This window comes from Falco naumanni, chromosome 18 (genome assembly GCF_017639655.2).
Source record: "Falco naumanni isolate bFalNau1 chromosome 18, bFalNau1.pat, whole genome shotgun sequence".
NCBI classification, from domain to species: Eukaryota; Metazoa; Chordata; class Aves; order Falconiformes; family Falconidae; genus Falco; species Falco naumanni.
In genome coordinates this window covers 4,830,566-4,855,677 of record NC_054071.1, presented here as the reverse complement: position 1 = coordinate 4,855,677, position 25,112 = coordinate 4,830,566, and the positions used below count along the sequence as shown (strand labels likewise).

The window sequence follows — 25,112 nt, the reverse complement described above, 5'->3', positions numbered from 1 at the left end:
CGGCGGAGGGAGGGCGGGGGCCGCGGCGGCGGGGCCCGGTGCGGCCCGGGCCCGGGGAGCCATGCGGCGGCCGTAGCCATGCAGCGCGCCGAGCTGCGCGAAGGGGAGGCGGCGGCGGCCGCCGCGGCCTCTTACCGGGTGCTCAGCCGCCTGCTGGGCTATGGGGCCGGCCCGGAGGCGGGCGCGGCGGGCGGCGCCGTTACCGGCGCGGCGGGCGCGGGGCTGCCGGGCCCCGGCGGCGGGCGGCCGGCGGCGGCGGCGCTGCCGGGCGGCGGGTCTTTGCGGGCCCCGCGGCCGCCGCCGCAGCTGATGGTGTTCCGCAACGCGGCGGAGGGGCGGCCCGGCGAGGAGGGCGGCCCGGCGGCGGGCGGCGGCGGCGGGGGCCCGGCGGGAGGCGGCGGCGAGCTGCTGTGCCCGCGGCACCGCTGCGCGCTGGAGCCCAAAGCCGCGGCCAGGTGGGGGGCGGCCCCGCCGGGGGGGCTGGAGCTGCAGCTGGCGGCGCTGGGGCTGCGGCCGCCCGGGCTGGGGGCGAAGGGGCCGGCGGGCTGCCCATGCCCCTGCCTGGGCCCGCCGCCGCCCGCCGGCCCCGCCGCCGAGGAGACCAGCGACGCGCTGCTGGTGCTGGAGGCGCTGGAGCCCGACGAGGCCGGGAGCTGCTCGGAGGAGGAGCCGGGGTCCCCCGGCCGCGGGGCTGCCCGCGCCGCCGGGAGAGGGGCCGGCGCCCCCCCGCCCCCCGCCGGCCCCGGGGGCCCCGGCGCCAGGAAGGGCTCGCTCCGGGTCCGCCTCAGCCGCCTCTTCCGCACCAAGAGCTGCAGCGGCGGCTCGGCCGGGGATGCCGCCGGCGGGAGCGAGGCCCGGCGCCCCGGGGAGCTGCCCGCCTCGGCCGGCAGCCTGACCGACGTCTGCGGGGCCCGCGGCCGCGAGCAGGAGGCGGGCAGGTACGGGGGGGCCCGGGGCTGGGCAGGGCCGGGGGGGGGGGCTTCGCCCCAAGGGCTGAGCTGGGCTGGGGATCCCCGGTTCTGAAGACTGAGCTGGGCTGGGGGGGGGGTCGCCCCAAAGGCTGGGCTGGGCTGGGGGGGGAGTCGCCGGCCCGGGGAGCTGAGCTGGGTTGGGGGGGGTCACCCCAGAGGCTGAGCTGGGTAGGGGGTTCCAGGGGCCGGGCTGGGGGGATACATGGTTCCAGGGGCTGAACTGGGCTGGAGGGGTCCCCGGTTCAAGGGGCTGGGCTGGGGGGGGGTCGCCCCAAGGGCTGAACTGGGCTGGGGTGGTGTCACCGGCCCCAGGCGCTGAGCTGGGCTGGGGGGGGTCCCCAGGTCTGGGGGCTGAGCTGGGCTAGGGGGTGTCCCCGGACCTAAAGGCTGAACTGGGATGGGGGGGTTCCCTGGCCTGGGGGGCGTTCCAGGGTGGCAGGACAGGCGCTGCAGGGAGCCGGGGGACCCCCGGGTTGATGGCAGCACAGGATGGCAGCGCAGTGAGGCTGGTGGCCCGGCGCAGGTGCCATCCCCCCTGGGCACCGCGGCCGTCCCTCGGCTCCGAGCTGGGCTTGGGCCACTTCCAGCAGCTGCCGAGGCCTCGTCTTGCGCACGGGGTGGGCGAGCGCAGCTGGAGCCTGGCAGAGGCACATGCAGCTCCTGGCAAAGCGGATGGTGGAAAACCATCCGGGAGCAGGCCCGGTGGGGCGGCCGGAGCCCCGGGATGCCACGGCACCGGCCGAGCGAGGAAGTGCTGTGCCCCTCCGGTGACGCTGTGCCTAGAGCCGAGGGGCTGGTGTTTCCTCTCACCCTCCTGCCCCGCGCAGAATGGTTTCCTGCAGCTCATGAGCATCACGGTTGGGCTCCGGCGTCGGTGGTGGCGGTGGGTGCTGCCGTGGTGGCTCTGCTGTCCCCCTGTGCCGTGGCCGGAGGGAATGCTGGCAGCCAGAGGTTGGCTGGGTTGTGCGTTAGGCTGGAGGGACAAATTGTGGGATCCCGGGTACCCCCTTGTTCCTCAGCCCCGCTCCGTTGGCTCCGGCACGCCTTGCCTGCTCCAGCCTCGTGTTTCAGCAGGAGACACGAGCTGCTTGATGCCGGCTGCAGAGGGTGAAGGGCTGAGCTGTACCCGGCTCTGGTTGGGGTGGATGTCCCATGCTCCAGAAACCACTTTCTGTAGCATTTCCAGCAGCAGAACTGGAATTCTTCATGGAGGAGGCAGGGACAGCCCGCCCGGCAGCAGCATTAAATAATTGAGTGGAGCCTTGAGTGTGACAGCAGGGTACTTCCCCTGCGGGGTTAATTAACCTCCTGTGAGGCTGTCGGGGATGTTGCCTCCTTAGTGCAGCTGCAGACCTGTTGATGGGTTGAGCAGAAAACTTTCTCCAGGCTTGCTCTGAAGGTGTTGGCCTTGGGTCAGGTGTGACCCACTGGGGCACTTTGGCAGCCCAAAAGGCAACCGGGCTGTAGCAGAGGCCAACGTGACCTCCCCTTGGAAGCAGAGGATGGGTTCTGAGATGGGCCAGCCGCGGCTCCGGGTGTCAGCTCCCAGCCCTGCAGCTGCTCGGGGTGTTTGAGTCCTCCCTCGAGCTGCTGTGCCCGCGAGGAGCCCCGCTTTTGCATGTGGGGTGGGGAAACCATTTTATACAACGGCTTCGTTCCCCACAAATGACTAAATGGGCCTCAAACAGCAGCGAGCCGCGTTGCCTGTAATGACATAATGTTTTGCTAATGGGCTCGTGGTTTATTCCGTCCTTACGCTTGAGGAGCGCCCGGCACCTCCCAGCGCTGGCGTTGGTGCGGAGCTGGCACCGGTGCCCCGGCCGGTTGGGAGTGGAGCAGGGACCCATCACCATCGGGGTCCCCCCTCCGCTCGGGGAGTGTCGTGGTCACTTCTTGTTGCTCTGGCATCGTGCAACTCTGCAGCACTAATTAGGTGATATTTTAACAAAGGTTACTTCAAGGTGCCCGATGCAGCAACTCTAGCGGTTCAGGGATGACTTCCCCGCTTCCAGTTCCAGCGGTCCCTCTCCTGCTGGCGAGGGCTGGCTTGTTGGAGCCGGGCTTTTTGCGCCCGTGGAAGGCAGCTGCTGGTGTGCTGGCATCTCTCCAGCACCTCGGTGGGATGGTGTCCGCTGGCTCCGAGGTCTGGCCCCGCTCTCGCCAGCCAGGACGTGTGGTTTGGGATGCTGGGATGCTCGCGGTCTCCTGAGGAGGGTAGACACAGTTTGGGGAAGCTGGGCTGGCTGGGAAGCGAATGTTCGGCCTCGGCAGATGGTGATTTTTCTTTTCCTCCCCTCCCCGTTGCCCTGGTCCCTCAGTTTGGAGGTGTGTAGTGCAGCGACTTGATTTCCCGTTGTGGTTTTTGCCAGACTTTATACTGTGCTGCTGCGTGCTGTCTGCTGCTTTGCACCCGTCTTCACGGCTTGACTGAGGGGGGGACACAGCCGATGACCTTCCCTGGGTTCTGCGAAGAGCTGGAGGTTGTTGCCTCCCAATGCATGGCCCCCGTTAATACAGGATGGGCCTGGCGTTCATTGTGAGTCGCTGCCGCCATCGCTTGTGGCTGATGGGGTGGGCTCAGAGCAATTTTTGGGTTAATTCACAGCTCTGCTTGCTATCGGGCTCTTATTCCTGACTTGCAAGTCTCTCTGCAGGCTGCTGGTGAAGTGCTCCCTTCATCCGCGATGGGCGATACCTAGTCAGGCTCTTCCTTTAAACATCCGCAAGGAGCCGAATTCCTGGTATTTGGAGTTGCTGCCTGAGCTTCCCATGGTGGTGCTGGTCCCGGAGGCAGCATCGGTGCACCACTGGCTCCCGCCTGCAGCAGCAGTTGGGAAAGAAACCAGCCCCATTACCTAAAATCAACAGCGGGGCTCTGCTGAGCTGCAGAAACTCAGTGTGGAGATACCAACGTGTGGCTTCTCAGCCAGGACTTGGGTGTTCAGTAAAGACTCTGTCGGTGAAACAACTTTCTGGAAGCAGTTTGGCCGTCAAGGTAGCTGGAGGGAAAGGGGACGGGGTGAGGCTCTGCAGATGGGTGGGCGCAGGGACATCTCAGCGCCGGCCAGCATCTGCTGCGCATCCCTCGCTGGATACCCAAGTCTGGTAAGTTAGTTGTGGTGGTGACCTTGGGTTTTTTTAACATGTCTCCACGTTATTACATGTATAAAGTAGCACAGAGCCAGCCGGGGTGGCCAGGTAAGATTTGCCGTAGTGATAACGAGGCAATGCCTTGGAATGAGCAAAGGCAGCACCGTGGGAAATGCCGGCCGCTATTACAGAACTGGTGGGTAACTGACCCTAAAAATCCTTATTTGCCGGAGCTGGAGGGGTTTCCCAGTTCTGTGTGCACAAATCTGTGCAGAATCTGACCGCGGCGTTCACCGCAACGTCCACCTTTGGCTTTCTCCAGCTCTGCGGGGCTGCGCTGAGCCAAGGCAGCGGCACTCGGGTACCGGTCACATGTAATTGCTTCTCTGTGGGTTTCGGCGTCGTTTGGATACTGCTGAACTTGAGGGCAGGAGGAGGAAGTTTTGGAAGTATGTTGTTTTGGTGGAGGCTGAGTTGGGAGGTGGAGGATTCAGTCCGTGTGAATAGTTTCTTGTTCTCTCCCTGCTGCTGATGTGAGCTTGCAAGAGATGAGAAATCTCCAAAATCAATGACTGTAAAATGTTGGCATAAAACATAGCTGTTTTGGTAACAGCAAAATGCCAGCAGTGCTCCTTTCCATCTGGCTTAGTGGGTGGGAACAGAGCTGTTACTATAATGTTAGTTGATATTAGTCCAGAAGTGTAATTTTGTGTATGTGTGGCTGATAATTGGTGAATTGCTCTCCTTTGGGGAAAAAAATCCAGCCCTCAAATAGGTGCGAGAGCCTTAAAATGAAAACGCTTCCAGACATTTTCATGGGGTTTTATCTATCGTGATGATGAGTGTTCCTTCGTATTTTTATTTGAAAACTTACAGTATTCAGCCTTTCTTCACAGCTGTGCGACCCAGGGATGTGTCTGGACGCAGACACGAGAAGCATTTGGTCTGTGCTGGGAGGAGAGGAGGGTGCACCCGTCTGCTCTGCGCTGCCGGGGCTCGTCGTGCACAGCCACATGAGCCCGGAGCTTGGGTTTCTCCTCCCTGTGGGGCCGCTGAGTTGCATCTGCTCCGTGCAGCCCTTCCAGGCGGGCGGCAGATCCTCGCTCCGAGCCGGTTTTACCCGAAATTTTGTCCGGCTTTCGCAGGAGGCTGGGAGCAGAGCTGGGGTCTGAAGCGCAAGGCAGGCTTCGGGGGCAGCTTCAGGGGCAGCCGCTTGCCGGGGGGTGCTGGGGCGCGAGGAGACGTCCGAGAGGAACAGAGCCGTCCCCTGACAGCCTGCTGGGTGGTGTGTCCTGGCGGTGGGCAGAGCTGGTCTCTGAGCTCTAGGTCTTGGTGGTGCAGTCGCTGGGCTGGATGCCATGGGACCAGTTTCCCTGGCCAGCGCGGTGCGGTTGTGTTATTGAACTTGGAGTAACCCTGGCTCTCCCAGTACAGACCTACAGGCTGCCCAGTGCCGGGATGGGCGTTGCACGATACGCTGTGGGTGCTGGAAGGACCTGCCTTTGTCGAACCTGCGGCTCGTGAGGGCTGTGCTTGTGCTCAGCTTTGTTCTTGTGCTCCTCTCTTTGGTGGGAGCGAGTTTCTGGCACCGGGAACACGTTTCTCGACTCGCCTCAACCGCGGATTCAAGTCCCGAGGGTGCCATACTCTGTGCCTCAGTTTACCAGCGTTTCCTCTGCCTAAATCTGGATAAAGCCCTTTAGCATCGCAGTAGGAAGGTGCTGGAAGGAGTGCTTTTGTGTGGGGAGAGCACAGGGCTGGCTACAGTGTTGTTATAAAACTGCGGGTTTGGGAAACGAGCTTCACGGGAATTGCTGGTATTCCTGGGGCCTCAGAGGTGTGTTTTGAGCTGGTTCCATCCATCTCGGTGCTCTGGGTTTAGCTCGCCTGCCCTGCACCTGCATTTTGAATGCCTTTGGGGACACGGCATCCTCCGAGCGACGTGCTTGCTCCAGGCACAACCCCTCATTGCGCAGGGACCGAACCTGTTTGTCGAAGGCGTTTGCCAATGCCTGATCCGGAGGAATAGCGTGATGCCTGTTGTGAAACAGCTTCTTGGCTCCGCTCACCATACTTGCTTGGGGTTTTCTTTCCAATGACTTTATTAATTACCTAGTTAGAGATTTGCTTCGTAGCAGGACGGAGACCTAGCTTTACTGGTTGGCTGCCCTACTTAAGCCAAAGCGCTGCTCTAGGAGTTGAATAAACACGCAGCGCTGAGCTGTCTCAAGGTGCTGTAAAGAATGGTGAAGGTTCCTCTGGTCTGAGAAGGTCAAGCTGCTTTTCTGGTGGGATGCCTGCCGCCTCCTCACCTCTACTAACGATGTCTTTCTTATTTCCGATAGGAAACCCAGACTGACAAGAACTCAAAGTGCCTTTTCCCCGGTTGTGTTCAGCCCCCTCTTCACAGGTAAGGATTTGCAGGATTTGCAAGATTTGCAGCGTGGCGTTTCATTTTGCTATGAAAAGAGCAGCATGTGCACGATGGTAGATGCTGAATGTTGCCTCCACGTGCAACCCGGGATCTCTGTGAGGTGTCCCTCTGCCCTGCTCGCCCTCAAACCCTGCCCAAGAGGAGCTGTAAAGAACGTGGCTGTTGCAAGTCAGCGTTTTGCAATGCGTCCTGTTGAAACGCCGGGTCGAGCCGGGCTCTGGGAGGTGATGGTCCTTTCTCCACGCGGGGCTGTTTGCAGCCAAGTGGTTTGGAAAATCCCCTGTAGAGCAAGTGCAGTTGGGCGCTTCCCTCCTGCGGTTTGAGGGGGGCTGAGGGCAAGCCCAGCTTCCCTCCTGGATGGCACGGCAGCATCGGCAGCTCTGCTGCACGACAAGCTCTGGGAATTGAAACCCCTTTGGGGAGCATTACCTTCTGCTGCATGTGTTCTCCCTGCGTCCTGCTGGTTTCTGACCTTCCCTTTTCTGCTGGAGGGAGGGGGAAGTTGGCTGGTGGGTGAGTGGGGTGAGGGGGGAGTCCTGCTCTGCTGGCGGCTGAAAGCTGTCCTGCTGAAAAAGCTCCCAGTCACAGTCATGTGCCTCTTCTGGTGTGGGCTCGTAGCCAAAACGGCGCTAGCCACAGGGCCAGGGGCTTCCTCGGGAGAACCGCGTCTCGAAACATGAGTAGGAATCTAAAGTCACAAGTGAGTGAGTATCTCTCAGCTGCGTGTGGGTTTACGTGGCGCGTTGGGAAGGTCAGGTTCGAAGTAACTTCACGCTGAGGGGCTTGCTGCGGAGCAAGGGGACCAAGATGTGACGTGTAGCAGCAGCCGCCGGCGGGTAGGGCTGGAAGCCACCTCTTGCGGCTCGGCCGGTGCGTGGCAGGAGGCTGGAGGGCTCAGGGCAGGGGCTGGTGCGTGGTTTGTGTTCCCAGGGAGGGCGAAACCCGCTGTGGAGAGCAGTGGTGAAGCCGTGCTGGGAACCGCTTGAAATGGCAGAGAAGTGACCTTCGAGGCAGAGCATGTGTCTGACTTGCCCCAAACTACTAACTGGAAGCTTCTGATCCGCTCCTGCGGGTTCTCGTGGCTCGTTCAGCTCTTGCAGAGCGGAGTCACTTGGGGGTGACTCAGCCGTGGTGGTGGTGCCTGTTCTCTCCTCCGCTCCCGCATCCCCCCCAGCCGATGCCTGGATCGCGGGGCGGCACACGAGGACGTGCTCCTTGTGTGATGTGGCTTCCTCTGGAGTGTCGTGTGCGTTTATTTAGCAAACCGAAGCTGCTGAAAGCAAAAGCTGCTTCTGCTGCTTTGTCAGCTGTTGCTAGGGGAAGCTGTGGGTGTAAAAACCGTAATTCTGCGTGCGGGTGGTAGGGGTGCATGGATGTGTGCGCAGAGCTGCTTTTCCTCCAAACGAACAACACAGGAGAACCTGGAGTTGGCAAAGTTTTGCTCTAAATTTGTGATGTTGATCTGATTAATTGTTAGCTTATCCTATTAGCTGTTTTTTAGAATTACTGACAGCAATTTTTCCCCGTTGGTGGGACAGTGGCAATGCCCTCATAGTAGTTTTTCCTTTGCAGAAGATGGTGGAAGCATCTCCAAAGTGAATACCTGGATCTGAATTGCTTTGGTTTGTTGTTGACTTCAGGTTTACACCGCTGAGCTCTCGGTTTCTTTAGCAGCTGCTCTGTAGGGGATTTTCTGAGACTGGGACCGCCAAAGTGGGACAGAATTCGAACGCTGGGCCCAACTTGGATGAGATTTTTTTTTTTTGGTGATTTGCTTTCAGCTTAGTGTGTGGGATGAGGGAAGGGCCGAGGCTGTGCTCCCCTTTTCCTGACCTCTCCTTGGGCACCTCTTGGAAACGCTGGCTCCGTAATCCCGCCGCAGCCCCTGCTGCGTTTGGAAGGATTTGCAAGCGGAATCAGCGCAGCCCCTGTTAGTCTGGTCACCCTTCGGTTTTGTTTGTACGAGGTGAACGCGGGCCAGCCGCTTCGTTTTGAAGGTGTGGAAATGAAAGAGTTGGCTGTGTGCACCCGTGTGCGCTCACACCCTTCAGCCCCCCGGGGAGAAGGCACCTCGGATAATAACCCACCCTAAATACTCCTCTTAACATCGCTTATTAATAGACGGGACTTTTAAAACCGGGGGAGGGAAGCTGAGTCAATGTTGTCCTGTGTTATGGACGGTAAATACATTGCCAGGCGCTCGCCAAGAGGCGGGCGACGCTGCGGACGGTATCTGGAGCAGAAGAGGAGTTCCCTGCCCACAGGAATTGAAATCTAAGGCAGCCAGATTTCGTTGTCCTTGAGACTGTGGTTCGGATGGTCGGGATAACTTGATTTCAGTGGCGGTGGTTCATCAGAGCCTGCTTAGACTGATTTTTATTTTATTTTTTTTTTTTGGTGGGGGGAAACATGCCATGGCTGCGGTAGCACCACTTAGGGTGTCTTTAGGATTTATCCTTCAGACTCTCTATCAGTCCGTTATCAAGGCTGACGCTTTGACCTTGATTTGATGGCTTTGTTTCTCTGCCATGATTTTAGACTAATTTTAAGCTTTTCTGGTTTTCAGTTAGACGTCTTAGTTTGTGTCATTGTTTTCCCCGGTCTCCTGGATCCAAAGCTTTGGAGCTTCAGTGAATTCTAGGGATTTAATGTAAAAGCCTGTCCAGCTCCCTGGTATTAATTTTAAGAGCTGGGACCGTCCCAGCCTTTGGGGTAGAAGGTATTTGTCCGATCAGCCAAGGCACTTGTAGGGCAGCTGAGATCAGCACTAACAGGAGAGGTACCTCGGCGGGTGCCACGCAGACCTGTGCAACCGTTCCCCAAGCAAAGTGCGGGTGCTGGAAGGGTCTCTGCTGCTGCCGGACTCGGATCGGGCCCGCGTACGGGTGTCGTTCCCTTCTGCCTGACCTTCAGGCTGCGGTAGCAGAGCTGAGCAGCGTCTCTGAAGCCATGCGGCAGGGCGACTCGATTTGAAAAGTGCCAACAGGATCATCTTCCCCACCCTGCGGAGGTCACTGCCCCTTCCCCTCTCCCCCCACTCCCCACGCTGAGCCTCTGCGTGCCCCGGCGGAGGTGCAGTACTAACGGTCTTGCTCCACCAACCTTCAGGTGAAACAGTGTCACTAGTGGACGTGGACATCTCTCAGCGAGGACTGACCTCCCCTCACCCTCCGACTCCACCGCCTCCGCCGCGAAGAAGCCTCAGCCTGCTAGGTACCGTCCCGGAGAGCATCCTTTGCCGCGTGTCCCTCCGGGAGCGTAGCGGCTGCCGATGTGCCCGCGCAGGGATGGCGGAGGAGCGTCCTGAGGGTCGCTGGCGGCGGGCTCGCTGCCTGCTCGTCTGACCCCGTAACGTGCCTGCTCACCCTTCCCTGGCAATAGGATTTTTTTGCTGTTGGCTGAAAGCTTCTCTTAGCTCAGCCAGGAAGGGAAGGTGCTGGTGGAGCGATGCGAGGTGGGAGGGAAAGTGCTGGTTTTGGAGCATTTCTGCTGCTTTTGGAAACTTTCCGCCCCTTCCTACCCGTCACCCAGCGGGGCTGGTTCCTTGCTGTGCTCTCCAGTCGGTGGAAGTGGAGGTTCCCCGGGTTGTTGCTGCACGAGGAGCCTGGCTTAGCCGCTCTGCACCCTCCGCTGGAGGAGGCTCCCCTGCACAGGAGCAGCTCGGGATGGGTGAAGTCAGCCTGAGCCAGCAGCACCTTGCCCTGCACGTCCCGTGTGCCGAGCCTGTGACATCTCCTGTTAACGCCTGTCTTGTGCCGCAAGCTGCATGCGAGGGGCTGGCCGGGCTGGAAAACAGTCTCCTTCAGTCCAGGAGCGCGTGTGGGCGTGCACGTGTGTGTGCGAGGCTCCGAGCTGGTGGGAAGCAGCAGCAGCAGCAGCCCCTGCGCTCAGGAGCGGGAGGAGGATGGTGAGCTGCGGGTGGGAAGCTCCATCTTCACCTCTCCAGGCGGTGCTGAGGCCGGTTTGCTGGAGCCGTGTTGTCAGGCGCAGAGCTCGCTCGCTTTCCTGTTTTCTGAATCTCTCTTGCCTCTGTTCTCTCCTAGATGATATCAGTGGGACGCTGCCTGCATCTGTCCTAGTGGGTCCAATGGGTTCCTCCTTGCAGTCTTTCCCTCTGCCTCCGCCTCCTCCGCCCCATGCCCCAGGTCAGCTTAGCTCTAGCAGCAAGGCTCCGGCTTCCCCTTCGGGGGTCTGGACGTTGGGGGGTTTCTTGGTAAACTTGAAGGCAGCGCTTCAGGCTTCAACAGCCACGGTGCCGCCTGCATCGCCCGCTCGGTCCTACGCCGCCGAGTGCGCAGGCACTGTGGTGTCCAGGCTCTGGTTTCTGTGGCGTTGGCTCTTGTTGCCCGCGGTAGTTTTGCTGAAGCTCGTGATTGCAGCAGCTTTATCCCCAGTTCAGCATCTCCCGTTTTCTCGGGTTCCTCCGGGGGGTTTGGCCGAAGCGCAGCCCACCCCGCTTTGTGCCGTGTCACCTAACGAGAGGCGGCGATGTCGGAAGGTGGGAACAGGGGTCGGGGCAGGAGCCCCAGCTTTGACAGCCAGCCTGGGGTGCAGCCCAACCGAACGGCACACCAGGATGCTTCCTGCGCCCCGACCCTCTTGCTTTCGGTTTCCTTCAGGACCCGGGGGGCTTTAACTGCCCCCTTTTTCAGGATGCGCGCTCGTTCCTTCCAGTCTGTGCCACCTGGCACATCCCTTGCCTTCCCTCCGAGCTAGCGTAAGGAAATAGCAGGTGAAGGCACCGAGTCACCTTGGAAGGGCCAGGTAGTGACTCCCGCTGTGTCCTTCACCAGGACATCGTCCTCGCGTCCGTCAGCCCAGCTCCCTCCTCCACGCTGCAGCTCTGCCCCTCCTGCCCTCCAGAGCTGTGCGAGGGGGACGGGGCGACCGGTCCTGGGGGTGAGCTCCCCATGGGTGACCGTGGCCTGGGCGCTCTCTCCCTCTGCAGACGCCTTCCCACGGATTGTCCCGCTGAGGCCGATGGAGGCGATGCCCGGCCAGCCCGCCCCGCACCTGCAGTGTCCCCTCTACCGCCCGGACTCCAGCAGCTTCGCGGCCAGCTTGCGGGAGCTGGAGAAGGTAACGGCGCCGTGGGCTGGTGGCAGCAGCCGGCAGGGAAAGGCTGTGTGTCTCGGCTCTGGTTTTGGGGGCATCATCCCTTTTGCAGACTTAGGAGTGTAAGATTAGGATGGGACTGGAAAAAAAAAAAAAAAGAAGCCTCCTGCCTTTCCCCCGGTGAGGCCTTTGAGTCTAGAGGAGCACTTTGTTGTGCATGGAAGGGGTGGCGTGGTCTCGTCTGGTCTTTCCCCACTTCTGGGTGGTAAGGGATGTGATGGTGTCCAGGAGCGACGAGTCCTGACCACCCATACTCCTGGGCAGGTATCACCAGGCACTTCCATTTTGACATTTAAAGGGGATTAACAACAAGAACAAATCATACTGCCTTTGGTTGCTGATAAAATCTTCCTTGCTAGCTTCTGCTGATGTTCTGGCTGTCTCCTTTGCTAGTGCGGGTGGTACTGGGGACCGATGAACTGGGAGGATGCAGAGATGAAGCTGAAGGGGAAGCCGGACGGATCCTTTCTGGTCCGAGACAGTTCTGACCCCCGTTACATCCTGAGCCTCAGCTTTCGGTCGCAGGGCATCACCCATCACACCAGGATGGAGCACTACAGAGGTAAGAGCCACGGGTGGTTCTGGGGGTGGCGGAGGCCTGCGGCTGGGGGCCAGTCTGATCTCAAGGTCCCAAGAACGGCGCTCGGGGCACAGGGCTGGCAGGAGAAGGGGGAGCAGCAGCAGCGTGTCCTCGCCCTTGTGTTGAGGTTCCGCAAGAGGCCTCAGAAGCTGCATTTGACTTTGCTTCTTATGCCTCAAGCAGCGACTGTTCTTATTAACTCTGAAAAATTGGGGAATACAATTCCCTGTGCCTGTCCTCAGGCCTTGCTTTGGAAAACTGGATCCCGTGTCGTTGGGATCCCGTGTCACTGAGATGGGATGTGCAGCAGGAGCCATCGCTCGTGGCTGCCAGTGCTTCCCAAAACAGAGCTTGTTTCCCCGTGAAATGAGAAACGATCTCCTGACATTGTGGCTCGTCACCTCGCCTTGCTCTCCCGCTGCTCGAGGGATGCTCGGTGGTGGTACTGGCTGCAGTCGGTCCCAGGCTGAGCCTTTAGCTCCGCCGTGGTGGGTTTTTATTCCGAGAACTCTCGGCGTGCTGTTTGTGCCCTTTCTTCCTGCTGCGCTCGCCCTCCTGCGTCGGGCTGCTTCTCACCTCGCCCACGCGCTTTGTCTGCTCGTCTTCACATGTGGTTTTCTGCATTGAGCTGTCGTACAGACACCTGACCTCAGGCCGAGGGAAATGCCCAAGGGGCTCAATGCACAGGGGGAATCTGCCCTGTAACCAGTGGGCAAGCTTTAATAACAGCTGCCTATAGCGCCTTGTCATTAAATGGCCCTGCAAATAATGGGTTCTGAGGCTTCCCAGCCAACCTGCTGCAGAAAACAGTGGTTTGCAACCTTTCAGAGCAAAGCTTCTCTTTTTCTCCTTTTTGCCCTTGCCCCGGGGATGCCACTGTTGTCGTCTTCCACCACTGCTAGCAAAACCTGGCAGCACTTCTGGTCTTGAGCCCCTCTGATGGGAAGATGCCCCAGCAGTAATTCTCGCCCATCTAGAGCCAGTTCCCCTGTCCCTGACCATTGCGTAAGGAGGATTTTCATCACCCTGTCTTTATAGAAATTACAAGAAGCTCTTGCAGCTGGAGGAGATGTGAGGCTGCCTGTGCAGTGGGTGCTTTTTTCATAATTGATCTTTGGAGCAAACTTCTTTTGCTGCTGCTCTGCTTTCTTATTTTGGGGCTGGGATACATCCGTTCTCGGAGCTGCCTTAGCCCGGTGTCCTTCGTCCTTCCCTTCCCTCAGGCTGCCCTCGCTGCACGGGTGAAGGTTGGTGCTGCCACCTTCCCTAGAGCAGCGCTCCCGGCCAGGGCACTGCATCAAGGATTTCAGGTTTGGGTGCAACGCTTCGGTCTGTGTCGGCAGCCCTGTACCCCCCCCCCGCCCAGGACTGGCTGCCTTGTGCTGAATGTGCTGCGGCACCACGGAAAACTGCAGACCTGAGCACTTTGATAAACCCGTGAAGGTGACAAATGGTGAGGCTGGGGGAACAGGGAAGAGAGAAATGCTTGACCTTCAGGTCTCAGGTAGATCAGACGAAGAAACCAGATTTTCTTTGTCTCTTTTTTTTCAGGCGGGCTGGGGGGAGGCTGGTTTATACTTTGTCCTTTGCATCTACTGGCCACTTTTAAGGGCTTGTTCAGATCCAAGATTCCCAGGAAGGATTACTTATTTTTCTGCTTGTTGATCCTGGATGTTTAGCAGGCTGGCCCAGGGCAGGGATGAGAAGCATCTTTTCCCAGTAGAGCCTGCCCGACCTAGCTGTGGGGGAAGAAGGAGATGTGTTACAAATTTTGTGGGCTGGATGGAGCCCCTCTCCACCCTGTAGAAAGCCGCGAGTGCTGGATTCCCTGCGGAGCTGCTTCCTCTGGGTTTTCTGTAACAGGATGGTGCTGGGGGAGCTGCTCCTCCAAAAATGTCCTTGGTCTGTGCTATGTAACTGGCTACCTCCGATGTGGCTGCCCCTTCTCCCGAGCACAAGTTCTTTACGTGGATGCTGGGTGTTTGCAAAGTTACTCCGCCGCCGTTCTCGCTCTGGGTTCCAGCGCTGGTGCGGATCGCACACCTGCCTGGCTCCTGCTGGGCTCCATCCACAACAGAGCCCTTGTTTTCCCATTTTTTTCCTCTTCCCCGTGAAGCTCCGCTCCGTGTCAGCTCTACTGGGGCGCTGGCAGACCCGCGGACGGAAGGGGAGGTACGGCGGGGCTGTAGGCAGCGCTTTGGCACGGGGAGGGGGATAAGCGGCTGCGTTTTGTTGCGAGGAGGGAGCGTCTGGTTGCAGCGCAAAGGGATGGTGAGACTGGGCTGCTCTGAGGCTTAAACTTAACCTATTTAGGGATCCGTACAGAGGCTGGAGGGCCCGCTTTCCCCGTGCCGCCTGTCTCCAGTTTCGGTGTTTGCCGCTTGAGCTCAAGGCATACGCTGTGTCGGGTGGCAGCGCGGGGAGGACGGTATCGCTGTGTCTTGACCCCGGCTCTGGCTTGGTGGTAATTTGAATTAAGGTGTTTGGAACAGCTGGCAAGAACGTGAAGCTGCTCCCGGGTCCGCTTTGAAATAAGCGATCGCTGACAGCCGGAGAGCTGGCAGGAGAGGGCCACAGCACCCGGGTCGCTGGTTTTGCACCCCTCTGTGCACAGGCTTTGCCGTGACGCACTGGCTTTCTTTGGGAGTGCTGGTGGTGGGATACTGTGGAGGAGCAGGGGCATCTGCTAATGCCCTGTTAAAGGATTTTTTTTTTTTTTTTTTTGGTCGTTGTTTTAGTAGTTGAAATTTCAGGCGCAGCTGTCACTGCAGGCTGTCCACAAGTTCCAGCAAGCCTGGCTTGCGGCCGTGCGCGAGTTCCAGCGCTCACCTTGTCATCTCTCTCTGCGTATCCTCAGCTCTTGGAGAGCACTGGATCCAGTGGGACAGCGTCCTTGCAAGCTGGTGCCACTGGTGTTTCCTCTTAGTGCCCTGCCTTGTCCCAGCTCTACGGGAAGCAGCCAGCCTGGGGCATCCACCTGGCCTTTGAGAACATCGGGCTCGTGACTCAACGTCTCCTCGTGCCGCTGGCGCTCCTATAACGTGAAACCTTTTCTGTTCTGTTGGAAGGGACCTTCAGCCTGTGGTGCCATCCCAAGTTTGAAGACCGCTGCCAGTCTGTGGTGGAGTTCATAAAGAGAGCAATCATGCACTCCAAAAACGGGAAGTTTCTCTACTTCCTCCGATCCAGGGTTCCAGGTGAGTCTCCTGCGCTGAGCCTGGGGGCTGCTTTGCTCTGTGATTGCTGCCGGTCTGTCCTAGAGAGCCCGTCTCGGGTGGCTTTGGTCTGCTGTGCCCTGCTCTGCATCCTCGCCCGCTGGCTTCTCAGAAGGCTCCTGAGGAGCAGACCCCTTGCTCGGCAGCTGCACCGCTTGCTCGTGGTGCTAAGGTGACTTCCCCAACCTTTCTTTTCAGCAGTATGGAAACGTGGTACCGTCTCGCACTGGGACAAATGGAGCTGGAGACTGGAAAACTACTCCCTCCACAAGCAATTATTTGGCTACTAAAACTCTTGCTGTCTTCCCTCCCCGGGTCTCAGCGGCGCTGTCCTTATGAACCGCTCCATGCTTTGTAGTTTCCCAGCTCCCCCTTAGCTGAGACCCACCAGGGGCTGTCGAGGAGACGCGTTAAGCTGAGCGTGTGGGAGCATTTCCAAGCGTGAGCTCAAAGTGAGCCTCAAGCAACAGATACTGTAGATTCAGGGTCCCTTGGGGGGGGACCGTGATGCCGGAGCCCATCAACAGGCAGGTGCTTGCAAGCGAGGAGGGGAGTGTTAGTGAAGCTTTGTTGAAGCGTGTTTGATTGCGTGCTGCTGGGATTGCAGAGGGCTTGTTTCCCCATCCGTCAGGCTCTGGTTCCTTAAATGGGCTCACGTCTCCCTCCTGCTAAATCTGGGCAGGCGACAGGACCGGTATTCTTCTGTATTTGTTTATTTTTCTGGTTTTCACTCCTCTGTCCTGGTGTACCAGAAAGCTAGCCAAAAAAAATCCAACGTGAAAAGAAGGGAAGAGTCTGCCAAATCGGCAGACATGCCCCTGACTTGTGAGAGAGTGACAGTGGGGGACAGGATCGGGAGGGTGGGTGAGCGGCGATGCTCTGAACGGAACCGAGCGGGAGCGGGGGTGCTGCTGCAGTGAGGCCGGTGGCGGCAGCGAAGCAAAGAGGGGCAGGACTGAGAAGCGTGGGAGGATTGCTGCAGTGCATCTGCAAGTGAAATTACAGTATTTTTGCTCCCTATCCATATTGCCGTCGTGCCTGCAGGCCCTGCTGGTGACTGTAACGTCTCCATGGCACCGCAGCATGGACAGGATTCGGCCCGAAGAGTTTTGGGTCTAGAAGAGGCTGGAGGGGAGGAGGGATGGGATGTTGGAGGGGAGGAGGGATGGGATGTTGGAGGGGAGGAGGGATGGGATGTTGGAGGGGAGGAGGGATGGGATGTTGCCTCCTCAGGATTCCTGGCAGGGCTGGAGTCGCAGCCCGGAGCTGTTCGGTGTTGCCCTCTGCTGCAGACGCCGCCAGTAACTGGAAAGCTGATTTATAACGTGGCCATGCTTTGGGGAGGAGAGGGATGTAAAGCCAGCTTTGTAATGTATCCTACCTTCAAAAAACACTTTCAGCTTCAAGATCCTTTACCTTTCAGATCCTGAGATCGCTTCCCCCCGAGAGCAGGGCTTCGAGGGCTTAGGACTCCAAGCAAATACCTTAGAAAGGACTTGCTATAGGAAAATATCGTGGAAAAAGAAAATAATCCCCCCCCCCCAGATGGTGCAGTGCACCTGCTGAGGAGTCCCTTGCTGCCTGGTCCCTGCTCTGAGCTGCCAGCCAGCCGTGCTGCTGGCTCTGGGTCCAGCACCTCTCCATCGGGGTGCAGCATTGGACCTGGGCGCTTCTTAAAGAGTCGCTGCGCCTCGATCCTGGGGAAAAAACCAAGTCTCGCAGTGACGCCTGATCTTCAGCGGGAGAACACCGAGGATCTGCATCTCCCCAGTGTGCTCGTTAGTGCTGTTCTCCTGCTGAAATGTTAACTGCTGCTCGGAGGAGGGGGCTGTTTCCAGCTCGCGTCTGGCTCCTGGCAGCGAGGCATGTGGCTAGCACAGCGTGCGGAGCTCGTGCTGCGTCCCCGTAGCTGCTGGCTGAGCTCCCAGAGGCTAATTCCTTTTTGGTAGGAGAATAAGGATGGGGTGGGAGGGGGGGAGAACCCAGCCTTCAATTGATTGCTGTTCTTTGCTTTCTCAAAAGCTGGCTCGCAGCTTCCTGAGCTGCCTGGAGCAGTTTTGAGCCCATCTTAGTGTGAAGAGCTTTCCCTTTTCTCCTTTCACTCCATTGCCCTCAGAGACAAGCCAGCAGGAGGGGGTTAGAGTGTAACTAGCTTTGAATCCTTCTGTAAAGACAGATAAAACCTTGTGCTGTGAATGAACCCAGCTCCCAAAGATCCTTCCTGGTGCTCCCGCTGACCTCCGGGTTCTGTGGGCTCGATTGTTGCTCTTAACTTTGGGGGAGGAGGAGGTTTTTGGGGGGGTGGCGGGATGCAGCTCGCTTCCAGCCCTGCGAAGCTGCTCCTTGCGTGGGGCGCTGGCTCGAGCGAAGCTGCCGCCGCCTCCGCCTTTGTGCCCAGCCTCGTGACCCCAAGAATGAGCAACTCTGGCGTGGCTTGAGCTGACCAAATCCCCCAGCTCTTTAATGCCTTGCTAGAACTACCCGAAGGATTGTGCAGAGCAAAGCCTACGTGCCGGTCATGCCGCCTGCCTTCTCCTCTGGTTTTCATCTGCGTCCTTTGGAAACCCTGTCGCTTCTCAGTATAAAGTGATGCTTCGTCTACTAGCCCTGGGCGAAGGGGGGTGGTTAGGAGCTTGCGGGGTCCCGGGATCTGCTTTTCCACGGGCATCCCGTGACACCAGAACTGTTGTGGCCTTGCGAGGAAGGCTGGAGATACCTTGCAGCCAAAGGGGCATCACCCCTGGAAGGTTTGACTCCCCGGTCCCAAGCAGGGGGCTCCTGGGCAGATGCGCTGTCAGCCGCAGCCTTGCAGAGAGCTCCGGTTCCCAAGCACCAGCTTTTCCTTTCTGGATCAGTAGTTGGTTCCTTTCTAATATCACCCTTGTCTCAAAGACTGCTTTTTTTTTTTTTTTTTTTCCCCCTCCACAGGTCTGCCTCCAACGCCTGTCCAGCTCCTGTATCCAGTCTCCAGGTTCAGCAACGTCAAATCCCTTCAGCACCTTTGCCGCTTTCGGATCAGGCAGCTGGTCCGAATAGATCACATCCCCGAGCTGCCGCTGCCCAAGTAAGTCTGGAGGGCTGGCCGGGGGGCAAGGCTCCTCGGTTTCCCCGCTGTGACAGCACCTGCGTCCGCAGCAGGGGCTCTGGGAGGGAATGGTTGACCTCTTCAGCCTTGGGACAACCAGATAAACGTCCCGTGGTGCGTAGGGATGCGTGCGGGAGTGGCTCGGGTGTGGGGTTACCTGCCGGGTACCGCAGCCTTGGGGTGCAGGCTGCTGTTCGTGGGGGAGGTTCTGGTCGTCCTTTGTGGAGTCTGGCATGGCTGTGGCGCAGGGTTAAAGGTCCTGCCCGTTCCTTCCCCAGGCCCCTGATCTCCTACATCCGCAAGTTCTACTACTACGACCCGCAGGAGGAGGTGTACCTGTCGCTGAAGGAAGCTCAGCTCATCTCCAAACAGAAGCAGGAGACTGAATCCTCCACGTAGCGAGGCTGCCTCACCCATCTTGTTGCTGTCACTGATGGTACGTGCGCACCCTGGTCCATCCCCCATCCCCTGGGGTCAAACGTGAGTCGTGCGGTTCCCCCTCATTGCAAAAAAAAACCACAAAACCCTCCCGACGGAATCGTGGCTATTCACTCCATGGTCTCTTACCGTTGCCCAGCTTTCCCTGGGGAGGGCAACAAGGCTTCTGGTACTTTCTTGTGCTTATTTGTGCCCACACAAGCCTGTGCTCGCTCTCCTGCCAAAGCAGCTGCGGTCTGGGGCAGATCCTGCCACATCAAGCGGGCTGTTTGATCCCTGTCCCCTCTCTCTTCCCCACCAGGAGTTTGATTGTTGCCATCCTGTAGCCCAAGTCAGGCTGTGGTGGGGAGGAGGCACGCGACGGTGAAGCCTGCTTCTGCGGTGCCGCTTCTGCTCTCAAGCTCTTTTGTACAGAGAAGAGGGTTCAAGACTCCTAAGAAGCACAGCGGGACGGGAGCAGGAGCCTCAGCTCCTGGCTGAGGGAGAGGGGGTCTCGGAGGCAGCTGAGCCCGGCTCGCGGACTCCTTGCAGATCAAAGAATGTCATGGCACTATTTACAATTTTTTGAAAGTTTTATTTTTGATGTCGTCTACTTTTTTTTTTATTATTATTATTAATTATTTTCAGCATGAGAAATACTGTCTTATGATCAGCTGAATTTTATGATCCTCCCTTGGAAACTTCAAGGTGGGGAGATAGAAAGAGAGAAGGGGACTCTCTAGGAAGATCCGCCCCAGGCGTTACGGCGAGACTGTTCGTCGGTCCTCACCAAGAGGAGATGCAGCTGGAGAGCTGCTTTGGAGGCAGGCTGAGCCGGAATGAGATGCAGCTCTGTGGAATAACCTGGGGAGCGTGGAGCTCTGCGCAGCAGGCAGCTGCACGGCTCCTCTGCTCTCTAGGGTTTGGAAGAAGAGGGCCAGACCTAGTCTTGGGCAGCTGAGCTTTGCAACTGGATTTGCAGGGTGACCCTATATGCTTTTTAAGTTGGGCCCGAGGAAGAAAGAGCATATCAGCCGTTTGGATGTCGCCGAGCCTTCTGCCAAAGGGGAATGGTTGCTGCTGCGCTGGGGAGCAAGGGCTGCTCCTCCTCGTTCCCTTAGCAAACACTGGAAGATTTCGCTGAACCCCCGTGAGAAGTGGCAGGAAAGTGGCAGAGCTGCTGCTGTGGCCGTGGCAGCAGTCCACAGACCAAAGGGACTTGCTACAGGGATCTCAGTCTTGCAGAGCCGTGGGACATGCACTTTTAGCCTTTCTCTGGCTGTCTCCAGAAGCTGTGAATGAAGTGGCTTTCTGTCGAGCTGCGAAGGACCTTGATCAGGAGCTGCTGGGGCATTAAGAGAAATCTCTAGGATGACTCGGAGCAAGGAGCAGGTAACTGGGAGTTCTCCCGGAACAGTATCTGATCTCTGAGCTTGCCTGCTGCTTCCTCCTCTCCCTGGGATGTCTGTGGAACCACAGCAGTTCAGAAACAGTAAAGCCAAGAGAGGTGGCAGCTCTCGCTGTGTTTCTGGGCTTGGCACGGGCTGAAATACCCTCCCTGCCCCCTCAAATCCTGGTCTGCCGTTCCATCCGCTGCAGCCAACTGCAAAGAGTTTGCATTTCATGAAGTTTTAAAGTTCTCCTGAAGCGGTGCTGAGAAGAAGTCTGGAGAAGCACCTTTCCTCCTGTATTTAAACAAGCAAATGTTCCCACGCCCTCGATCCGAGGGAAGGAAACGCTCCGTCCTGCAGCAGCAGGGTCTGAAGACGCGACGCGTGGTCCAGGTCTGCGGATCTGAGCTCCGTGCCCTGTCAGCCGGCTGCCGTCGCGTGGGAGCTGCGAGGACTTCGGTCTTGCCCTGCCGAGTGATCTGTGTCCTTGAATGAGACACAGCCTTGTGGATCTTACAGCAGCTTGGAAAAATTCCGGTTGTCTGCCTCTGCCAAGCGTTGCTACAACGGGTGCTACACGAATCCTGCCCTCCCTGTCATCGCCGTCACCTCTGGCCTCAGTTTTGGTCTTGGAGAAAAAGTACGTTTTTTTTTTTTTTTAAAAAGGATTTGGCTTCCAGAGAAAACTAATAATTAAGCTTCAAAATCTGTAGAAATACCTCATCGGACACTACTCGCTACTGACTTTGTGTTGCGTTGTTGGGGCAGTGGTTATCGGGACGGGGGAGCTGCCCCAAGACGTGCTGAACAGCATATCCTGACCCTCGGGGAGGGGGGAGCTAATCGAGTCCACGGCTACCGCGTCCCCTGCGTGCGGGGACCAGCATCCTCCGCCGCGGCCCCTCCGTGCGGGGACCAGCATCCTCCGCCGCGGCCCCTCCCCTGGGCTGCAGCCCTGCAGCTCACACCGTTATCAGCGGAGCCTGCGAATCGACGCAAGGGCTTTGGCTAAAGCGCACAGCACGTCGGGCAAACGTTGGCGGAGGGAAAAGCCTCTGTGTTTGTGCAGGTGAGACTCCAGTGTCCGCGCCCCTGGCCCTGCTGCATCTTGGCTGGCCGTGTGCTGAAGATCCGAATTTTCCAACTGATCCATATGCTGGAAAGGAAAACCTTCCTAAGAGCCGAGCCTGGTCTGATGCTTGAAGTGTCCCAGCTCCGTGCCAGCCGAGAATGGTGTGCCTGGTGCACGTGAATCCTGCCAAGCTTCTCTCCAAAAAGAGACCCTAGAGGCGAGGAAACGGCGGCGTGGGCCGGGGTGTGTGGGGTGGGGGACCGGTGAGCCTCCCCTTGCCGAAGCTGGGGAGAAGCTGGTCCTCTCCCTGCGTGACGGTGGCGGCAGTGTTTTCACTCCGTTCGGGGCGCGGGCTGGGTTTGGGAAGGGAAAGCAGCTGAGCTGGGGAGCAGAGCAGGGAAAACTCATGCTGGCCAGGCATCAGGAATCGGCGCAGAGCCCGTCCTGCCCGTGCCTGGGGTGAAAACGCACAACCCTGCTCCGCGGTGGGTCAGGAGAGCCGTCCTGCGCTGCTCCATCCCCTGCCCCACCGGGGGGCTCCCCGTGGGGGTGGGTGGGATGGCTCTGCAGCTTTTGGAGCTGTTGAAGGAGCAGCCAGACTTTAGGGGCAATACTTGAATGACGTGTGTTTGGTCGGCTGTCCCCGTCCTTGGGAGGACTTCTCCCCACAGCCTGCCGGTGCTTCTGCTGTCACTTGAACCATGTGCACGGGGGAAGGGGGGGGGTAAGCAGACCCCCCAGGTGGAGGTCAGCCCCAAGGCTTTGGATCTGTCCGTGGCAGCTGAAATGACGGAGGGAATGTGCTTTGGGATGTTGGATAGGGAGTGGTGGGACACCAGCGTGCCCTGCTGATGTTCCTGGGGTCCGGCTGTAGCTGCATGAGACCCTCCTATGGATCCACACGCACGGGGAGGGGGGGGGGGGGGTGTCTGCTTGGCCATGAAGGTGGCAGATGCTCTCGAGCATTCCCAGGGCTCTGCTCCACCTCTCCTTGCTCCGAGGCAGGCAGGAGAGCTGGAGCGTGGGCAGCACCAGCCCGCTGCCGGTGGCTGATAGCGCTGGATAAGATCCCGAGGTTAACTGTAGTTAACAGCCTCCTCTTGAAATCCCTTTAAAATAAAGCTGTTCCTCGAGTTCCTTCCCGTCTAGGTGTAATAAGGGGAGGGGGGGACCTGCTCTGCCGTTTGGGCATGGAAAAAAGTTTGGAGTTTTTGTTCTGAGGCTGGATGCGAGTGGAGCAAGCGGAGTGGTCTCTGCCGAGGAGGTGATGGTCTTCGTGGACGTGGGTGACCTCTCCGAGAGGTCCTGCAAATCCCCAGCCCCGTTCGTATCCTGCCTGGAATGGTTTCGTGGCTTGGTTCTGGAGGCTGCGCTCATCCTGCTGATTTGGAAGAAAATTTTATAGCCTCCTTTGTCCAACCTTGAATTCTGCAGAGGTTGTTGCCGTCCTTCTCCCTCCATCAGGGATCGGTGGCAGCTGAACAACGAAATGGACCGTGAAAACTACCAAAGTGCAGAAAGTGCCCATGGAAAAGCTCATTTTCCAGCCGGAGATGGTGGTTTTTTTTCAGCTGGATGGGTGCAGCCTTCAGCCGTGTAGTGTAGCTGGTATCAGGTTGGCAAGATCCCCCGGCACCGTTTGCTCCGGGGGGTGGGGGTGGCTCCCACCCCTCTCCCTGCAGCATTTCGGGGTGGGGGCTCGCTCCTGCACTGTGACGCTGGGATAAGCCGGGATGATTTTCTTGCGTGGAAGTTTTCAGCTTGGGCTTGACCTCGTTGGGGCCAGAAGAAGGGGGGGAAAAAAAAAATAATAAAATCATCCTGAGGGTGGGAACCACCCGAGGAATCGGTGGTTTTGGAAGTACCAGGCACGTGGCACTTACATATCTGGCCAGTTTTTAAACCCTAAAAGTGTTTTTCATAGGGACCCGCGTTACCGGGCTGTGGGCGCAGGGCTGTGCCCTGGCCGGGCGGGCTCTGCTGCAGGTGATGGATGGGGCTGATGATTTTTGGGAGCGTTTTGGGGAGGAAAGGGCTGGAAAGCAGGTTTGGCAAAAGGAAGGATTCTCCTGCTTCCAGCAGAAGGGCGGCTGGCCGCTGGCCTTTGTTCTTCGCAGTTAAGATCAGCCCGTGGGGTTGATTTTATCCTTAAAATTGACCGTCAGGTCCGAGCCTGCCTGTTGGAGGGCTTGTGGGGGGCCCAGCCCCCCGGTTGCCCCCTCGGCTTTCAGGGATGGTGGGATTTATCAGCATGCTCAGAGCTGTTCCCGTGGCGCTCCCACCCCGGCCCCTCGCTCCCCATCCAGAGTCTTCCAGGTGGGATGGGGCAGGTGGGACCCCCCCCCCCTCCCCAAGCATTCCCTGGGACGGGGGTCCCAGTGGCGCTGCCTCCCACCGTGCCTCCAGCTGAAAAGCACAACCGGTGCCCAGAAACACATCAGCCCACCGGGGCGAGCCGCCGGTGCCCCCCAGGGTGCTCCCCCCACCCTTAGCCGGGGCTTTACTCTGAAAATGGGGGGTGGGCAGCGAGTAGGGCTGGGTCCAGGCTTGCCTTTAGGGAAGGAAGGAGCAGACAGCGGCAGCTCCGAGCACAGGACCTCGCGCTGCTCATCACCAGGACCATCCAACCACCCTTTGGTAGAAACGCAGCTTTGCTTAATTTAAATTTTTTTTTTTTTTTTTGGTGTGTGCTTAATTTATTAAAATAGTTGCTGTATAATTTATTTTCATAAACTATATTAAAAAGTTACTAAATGGTAAAAACAGACTTGCAGGCCAATCTTTCAGAAGAAAAAAAAAATGTTTTTGATATAAACGCAACAAATGCACTTTTGGGTGTGTTTGGTTATTTTTGGGGAGGGGGAGGGGGGAGCCTGGCTGTACCTGGGGGTTTGTCTGTATATATTGTATTAATAGGCATGTTTGGCCTCTCGTGCGGAGACATTAGTAACTGCTGCAGGTCCTGTTGGGGAAGCTGGTGTGAAGTTCCTGGTTTGGTTTTTGCTTTATTTTTTTTTTTTTTTTTTTTTTTAAATTTGTCAGTGAGGACTGACAGAATTCTGTGTGTTTGTAACTCATTTCTATTGTCATTTGGACTGATGGGTTTTGGGGTTTTTTTTTGGTTGTTTTTTTTTGGCTGGGTTTTTTTTTTGGGGGGGTGGGGGGGTGGGAAGGTGAGATAGCAGGGGTTTGAAATAAAATAATTGGAAATTGTTATATGTGCTGTGTGTTGTCTTGAGTCCCCAGGCACTGAGTCGTGTCCATCTCCCCCCCCCCCCAGTCTCCACTTTGCTCCCTGGCTTCCAGCATCCCTGTGGGGTGGGGGCTTGGCTCTAGCATCCCCCCGACTCCACCTTCTCCCCCTTCCCCAGCTGCGGGAGCCACATGCGGCGCTTCCCCCCACTCCCCTGTGCCGAGGCGCTTTGAACGCCCCCGAGTTTGGCAGATCAAAGAGTGTGGAGCGACAGAATGGGGCTGAGGCGGGTGGCACGAAGCCCCCCCGGGCTGGGGGGGGGGGGGGGCTCACAGCCCTGGGGAGCCTGCATCCTTCCTCCTCCTCCATCACTGGGCATGGGGAGGGGGTTTTGGGGTGCAGCAGGGAAGGGGACCCCTGGTCTTCCCAGCACGATGCTGGCCCCAGGGGTGGGGTGGGGGTCTGCCCCGCTGCCCCGGCCATGGGCACGGTCCCCAGGCCAGGCTCTGCGGGGGGACAAAGGCCCCATTGACAGGGCCAGACGGCCTC

The 25,112-nt window shown here is 58.3% G+C and overlaps 1 protein-coding gene across 1 annotated transcript; it reads left to right on the top strand.

The window, feature by feature from the left end:
* Positions 1-245: 245 nt before the first annotated feature.
* Positions 246-24,366, top strand: SOCS7 (suppressor of cytokine signaling 7). Its single transcript, XM_040617474.1, has 10 exons — positions 246-938; positions 6,407-6,471; positions 9,604-9,708; positions 10,539-10,640; positions 11,444-11,574; positions 12,004-12,172; positions 15,259-15,387; positions 18,334-18,469; positions 18,769-18,926; positions 19,230-24,366. Exons 1-9 carry the CDS (start codon positions 310-312, stop codon positions 18,887-18,889), a joined length of 1,587 nt encoding a protein of 528 aa, XP_040473408.1. The 5' UTR covers positions 246-309; the 3' UTR covers positions 18,890-18,926; positions 19,230-24,366.
* Positions 24,367-25,112: the final 746 nt, after the last annotated feature.

Excerpts from the sequence above, each read along its gene's own strand:
- SOCS7 (XM_040617474.1), top strand. The coding sequence starts at position 310 with ATGGTGTTCCGCAACGCGGCGGAGGGGCGGCCCGGCGAGGAGGGCGGC. Across the intron at positions 939-6,406 it reads CGCGAGCAGGAGGCGGGCAG|GAAACCCAGACTGACAAGAA; the intron begins GTACGGGGGGGC and ends TATTTCCGATAG. Across the intron at positions 6,472-9,603 it reads GTTCAGCCCCCTCTTCACAG|GTGAAACAGTGTCACTAGTG; the intron begins GTAAGGATTTGC and ends ACCAACCTTCAG.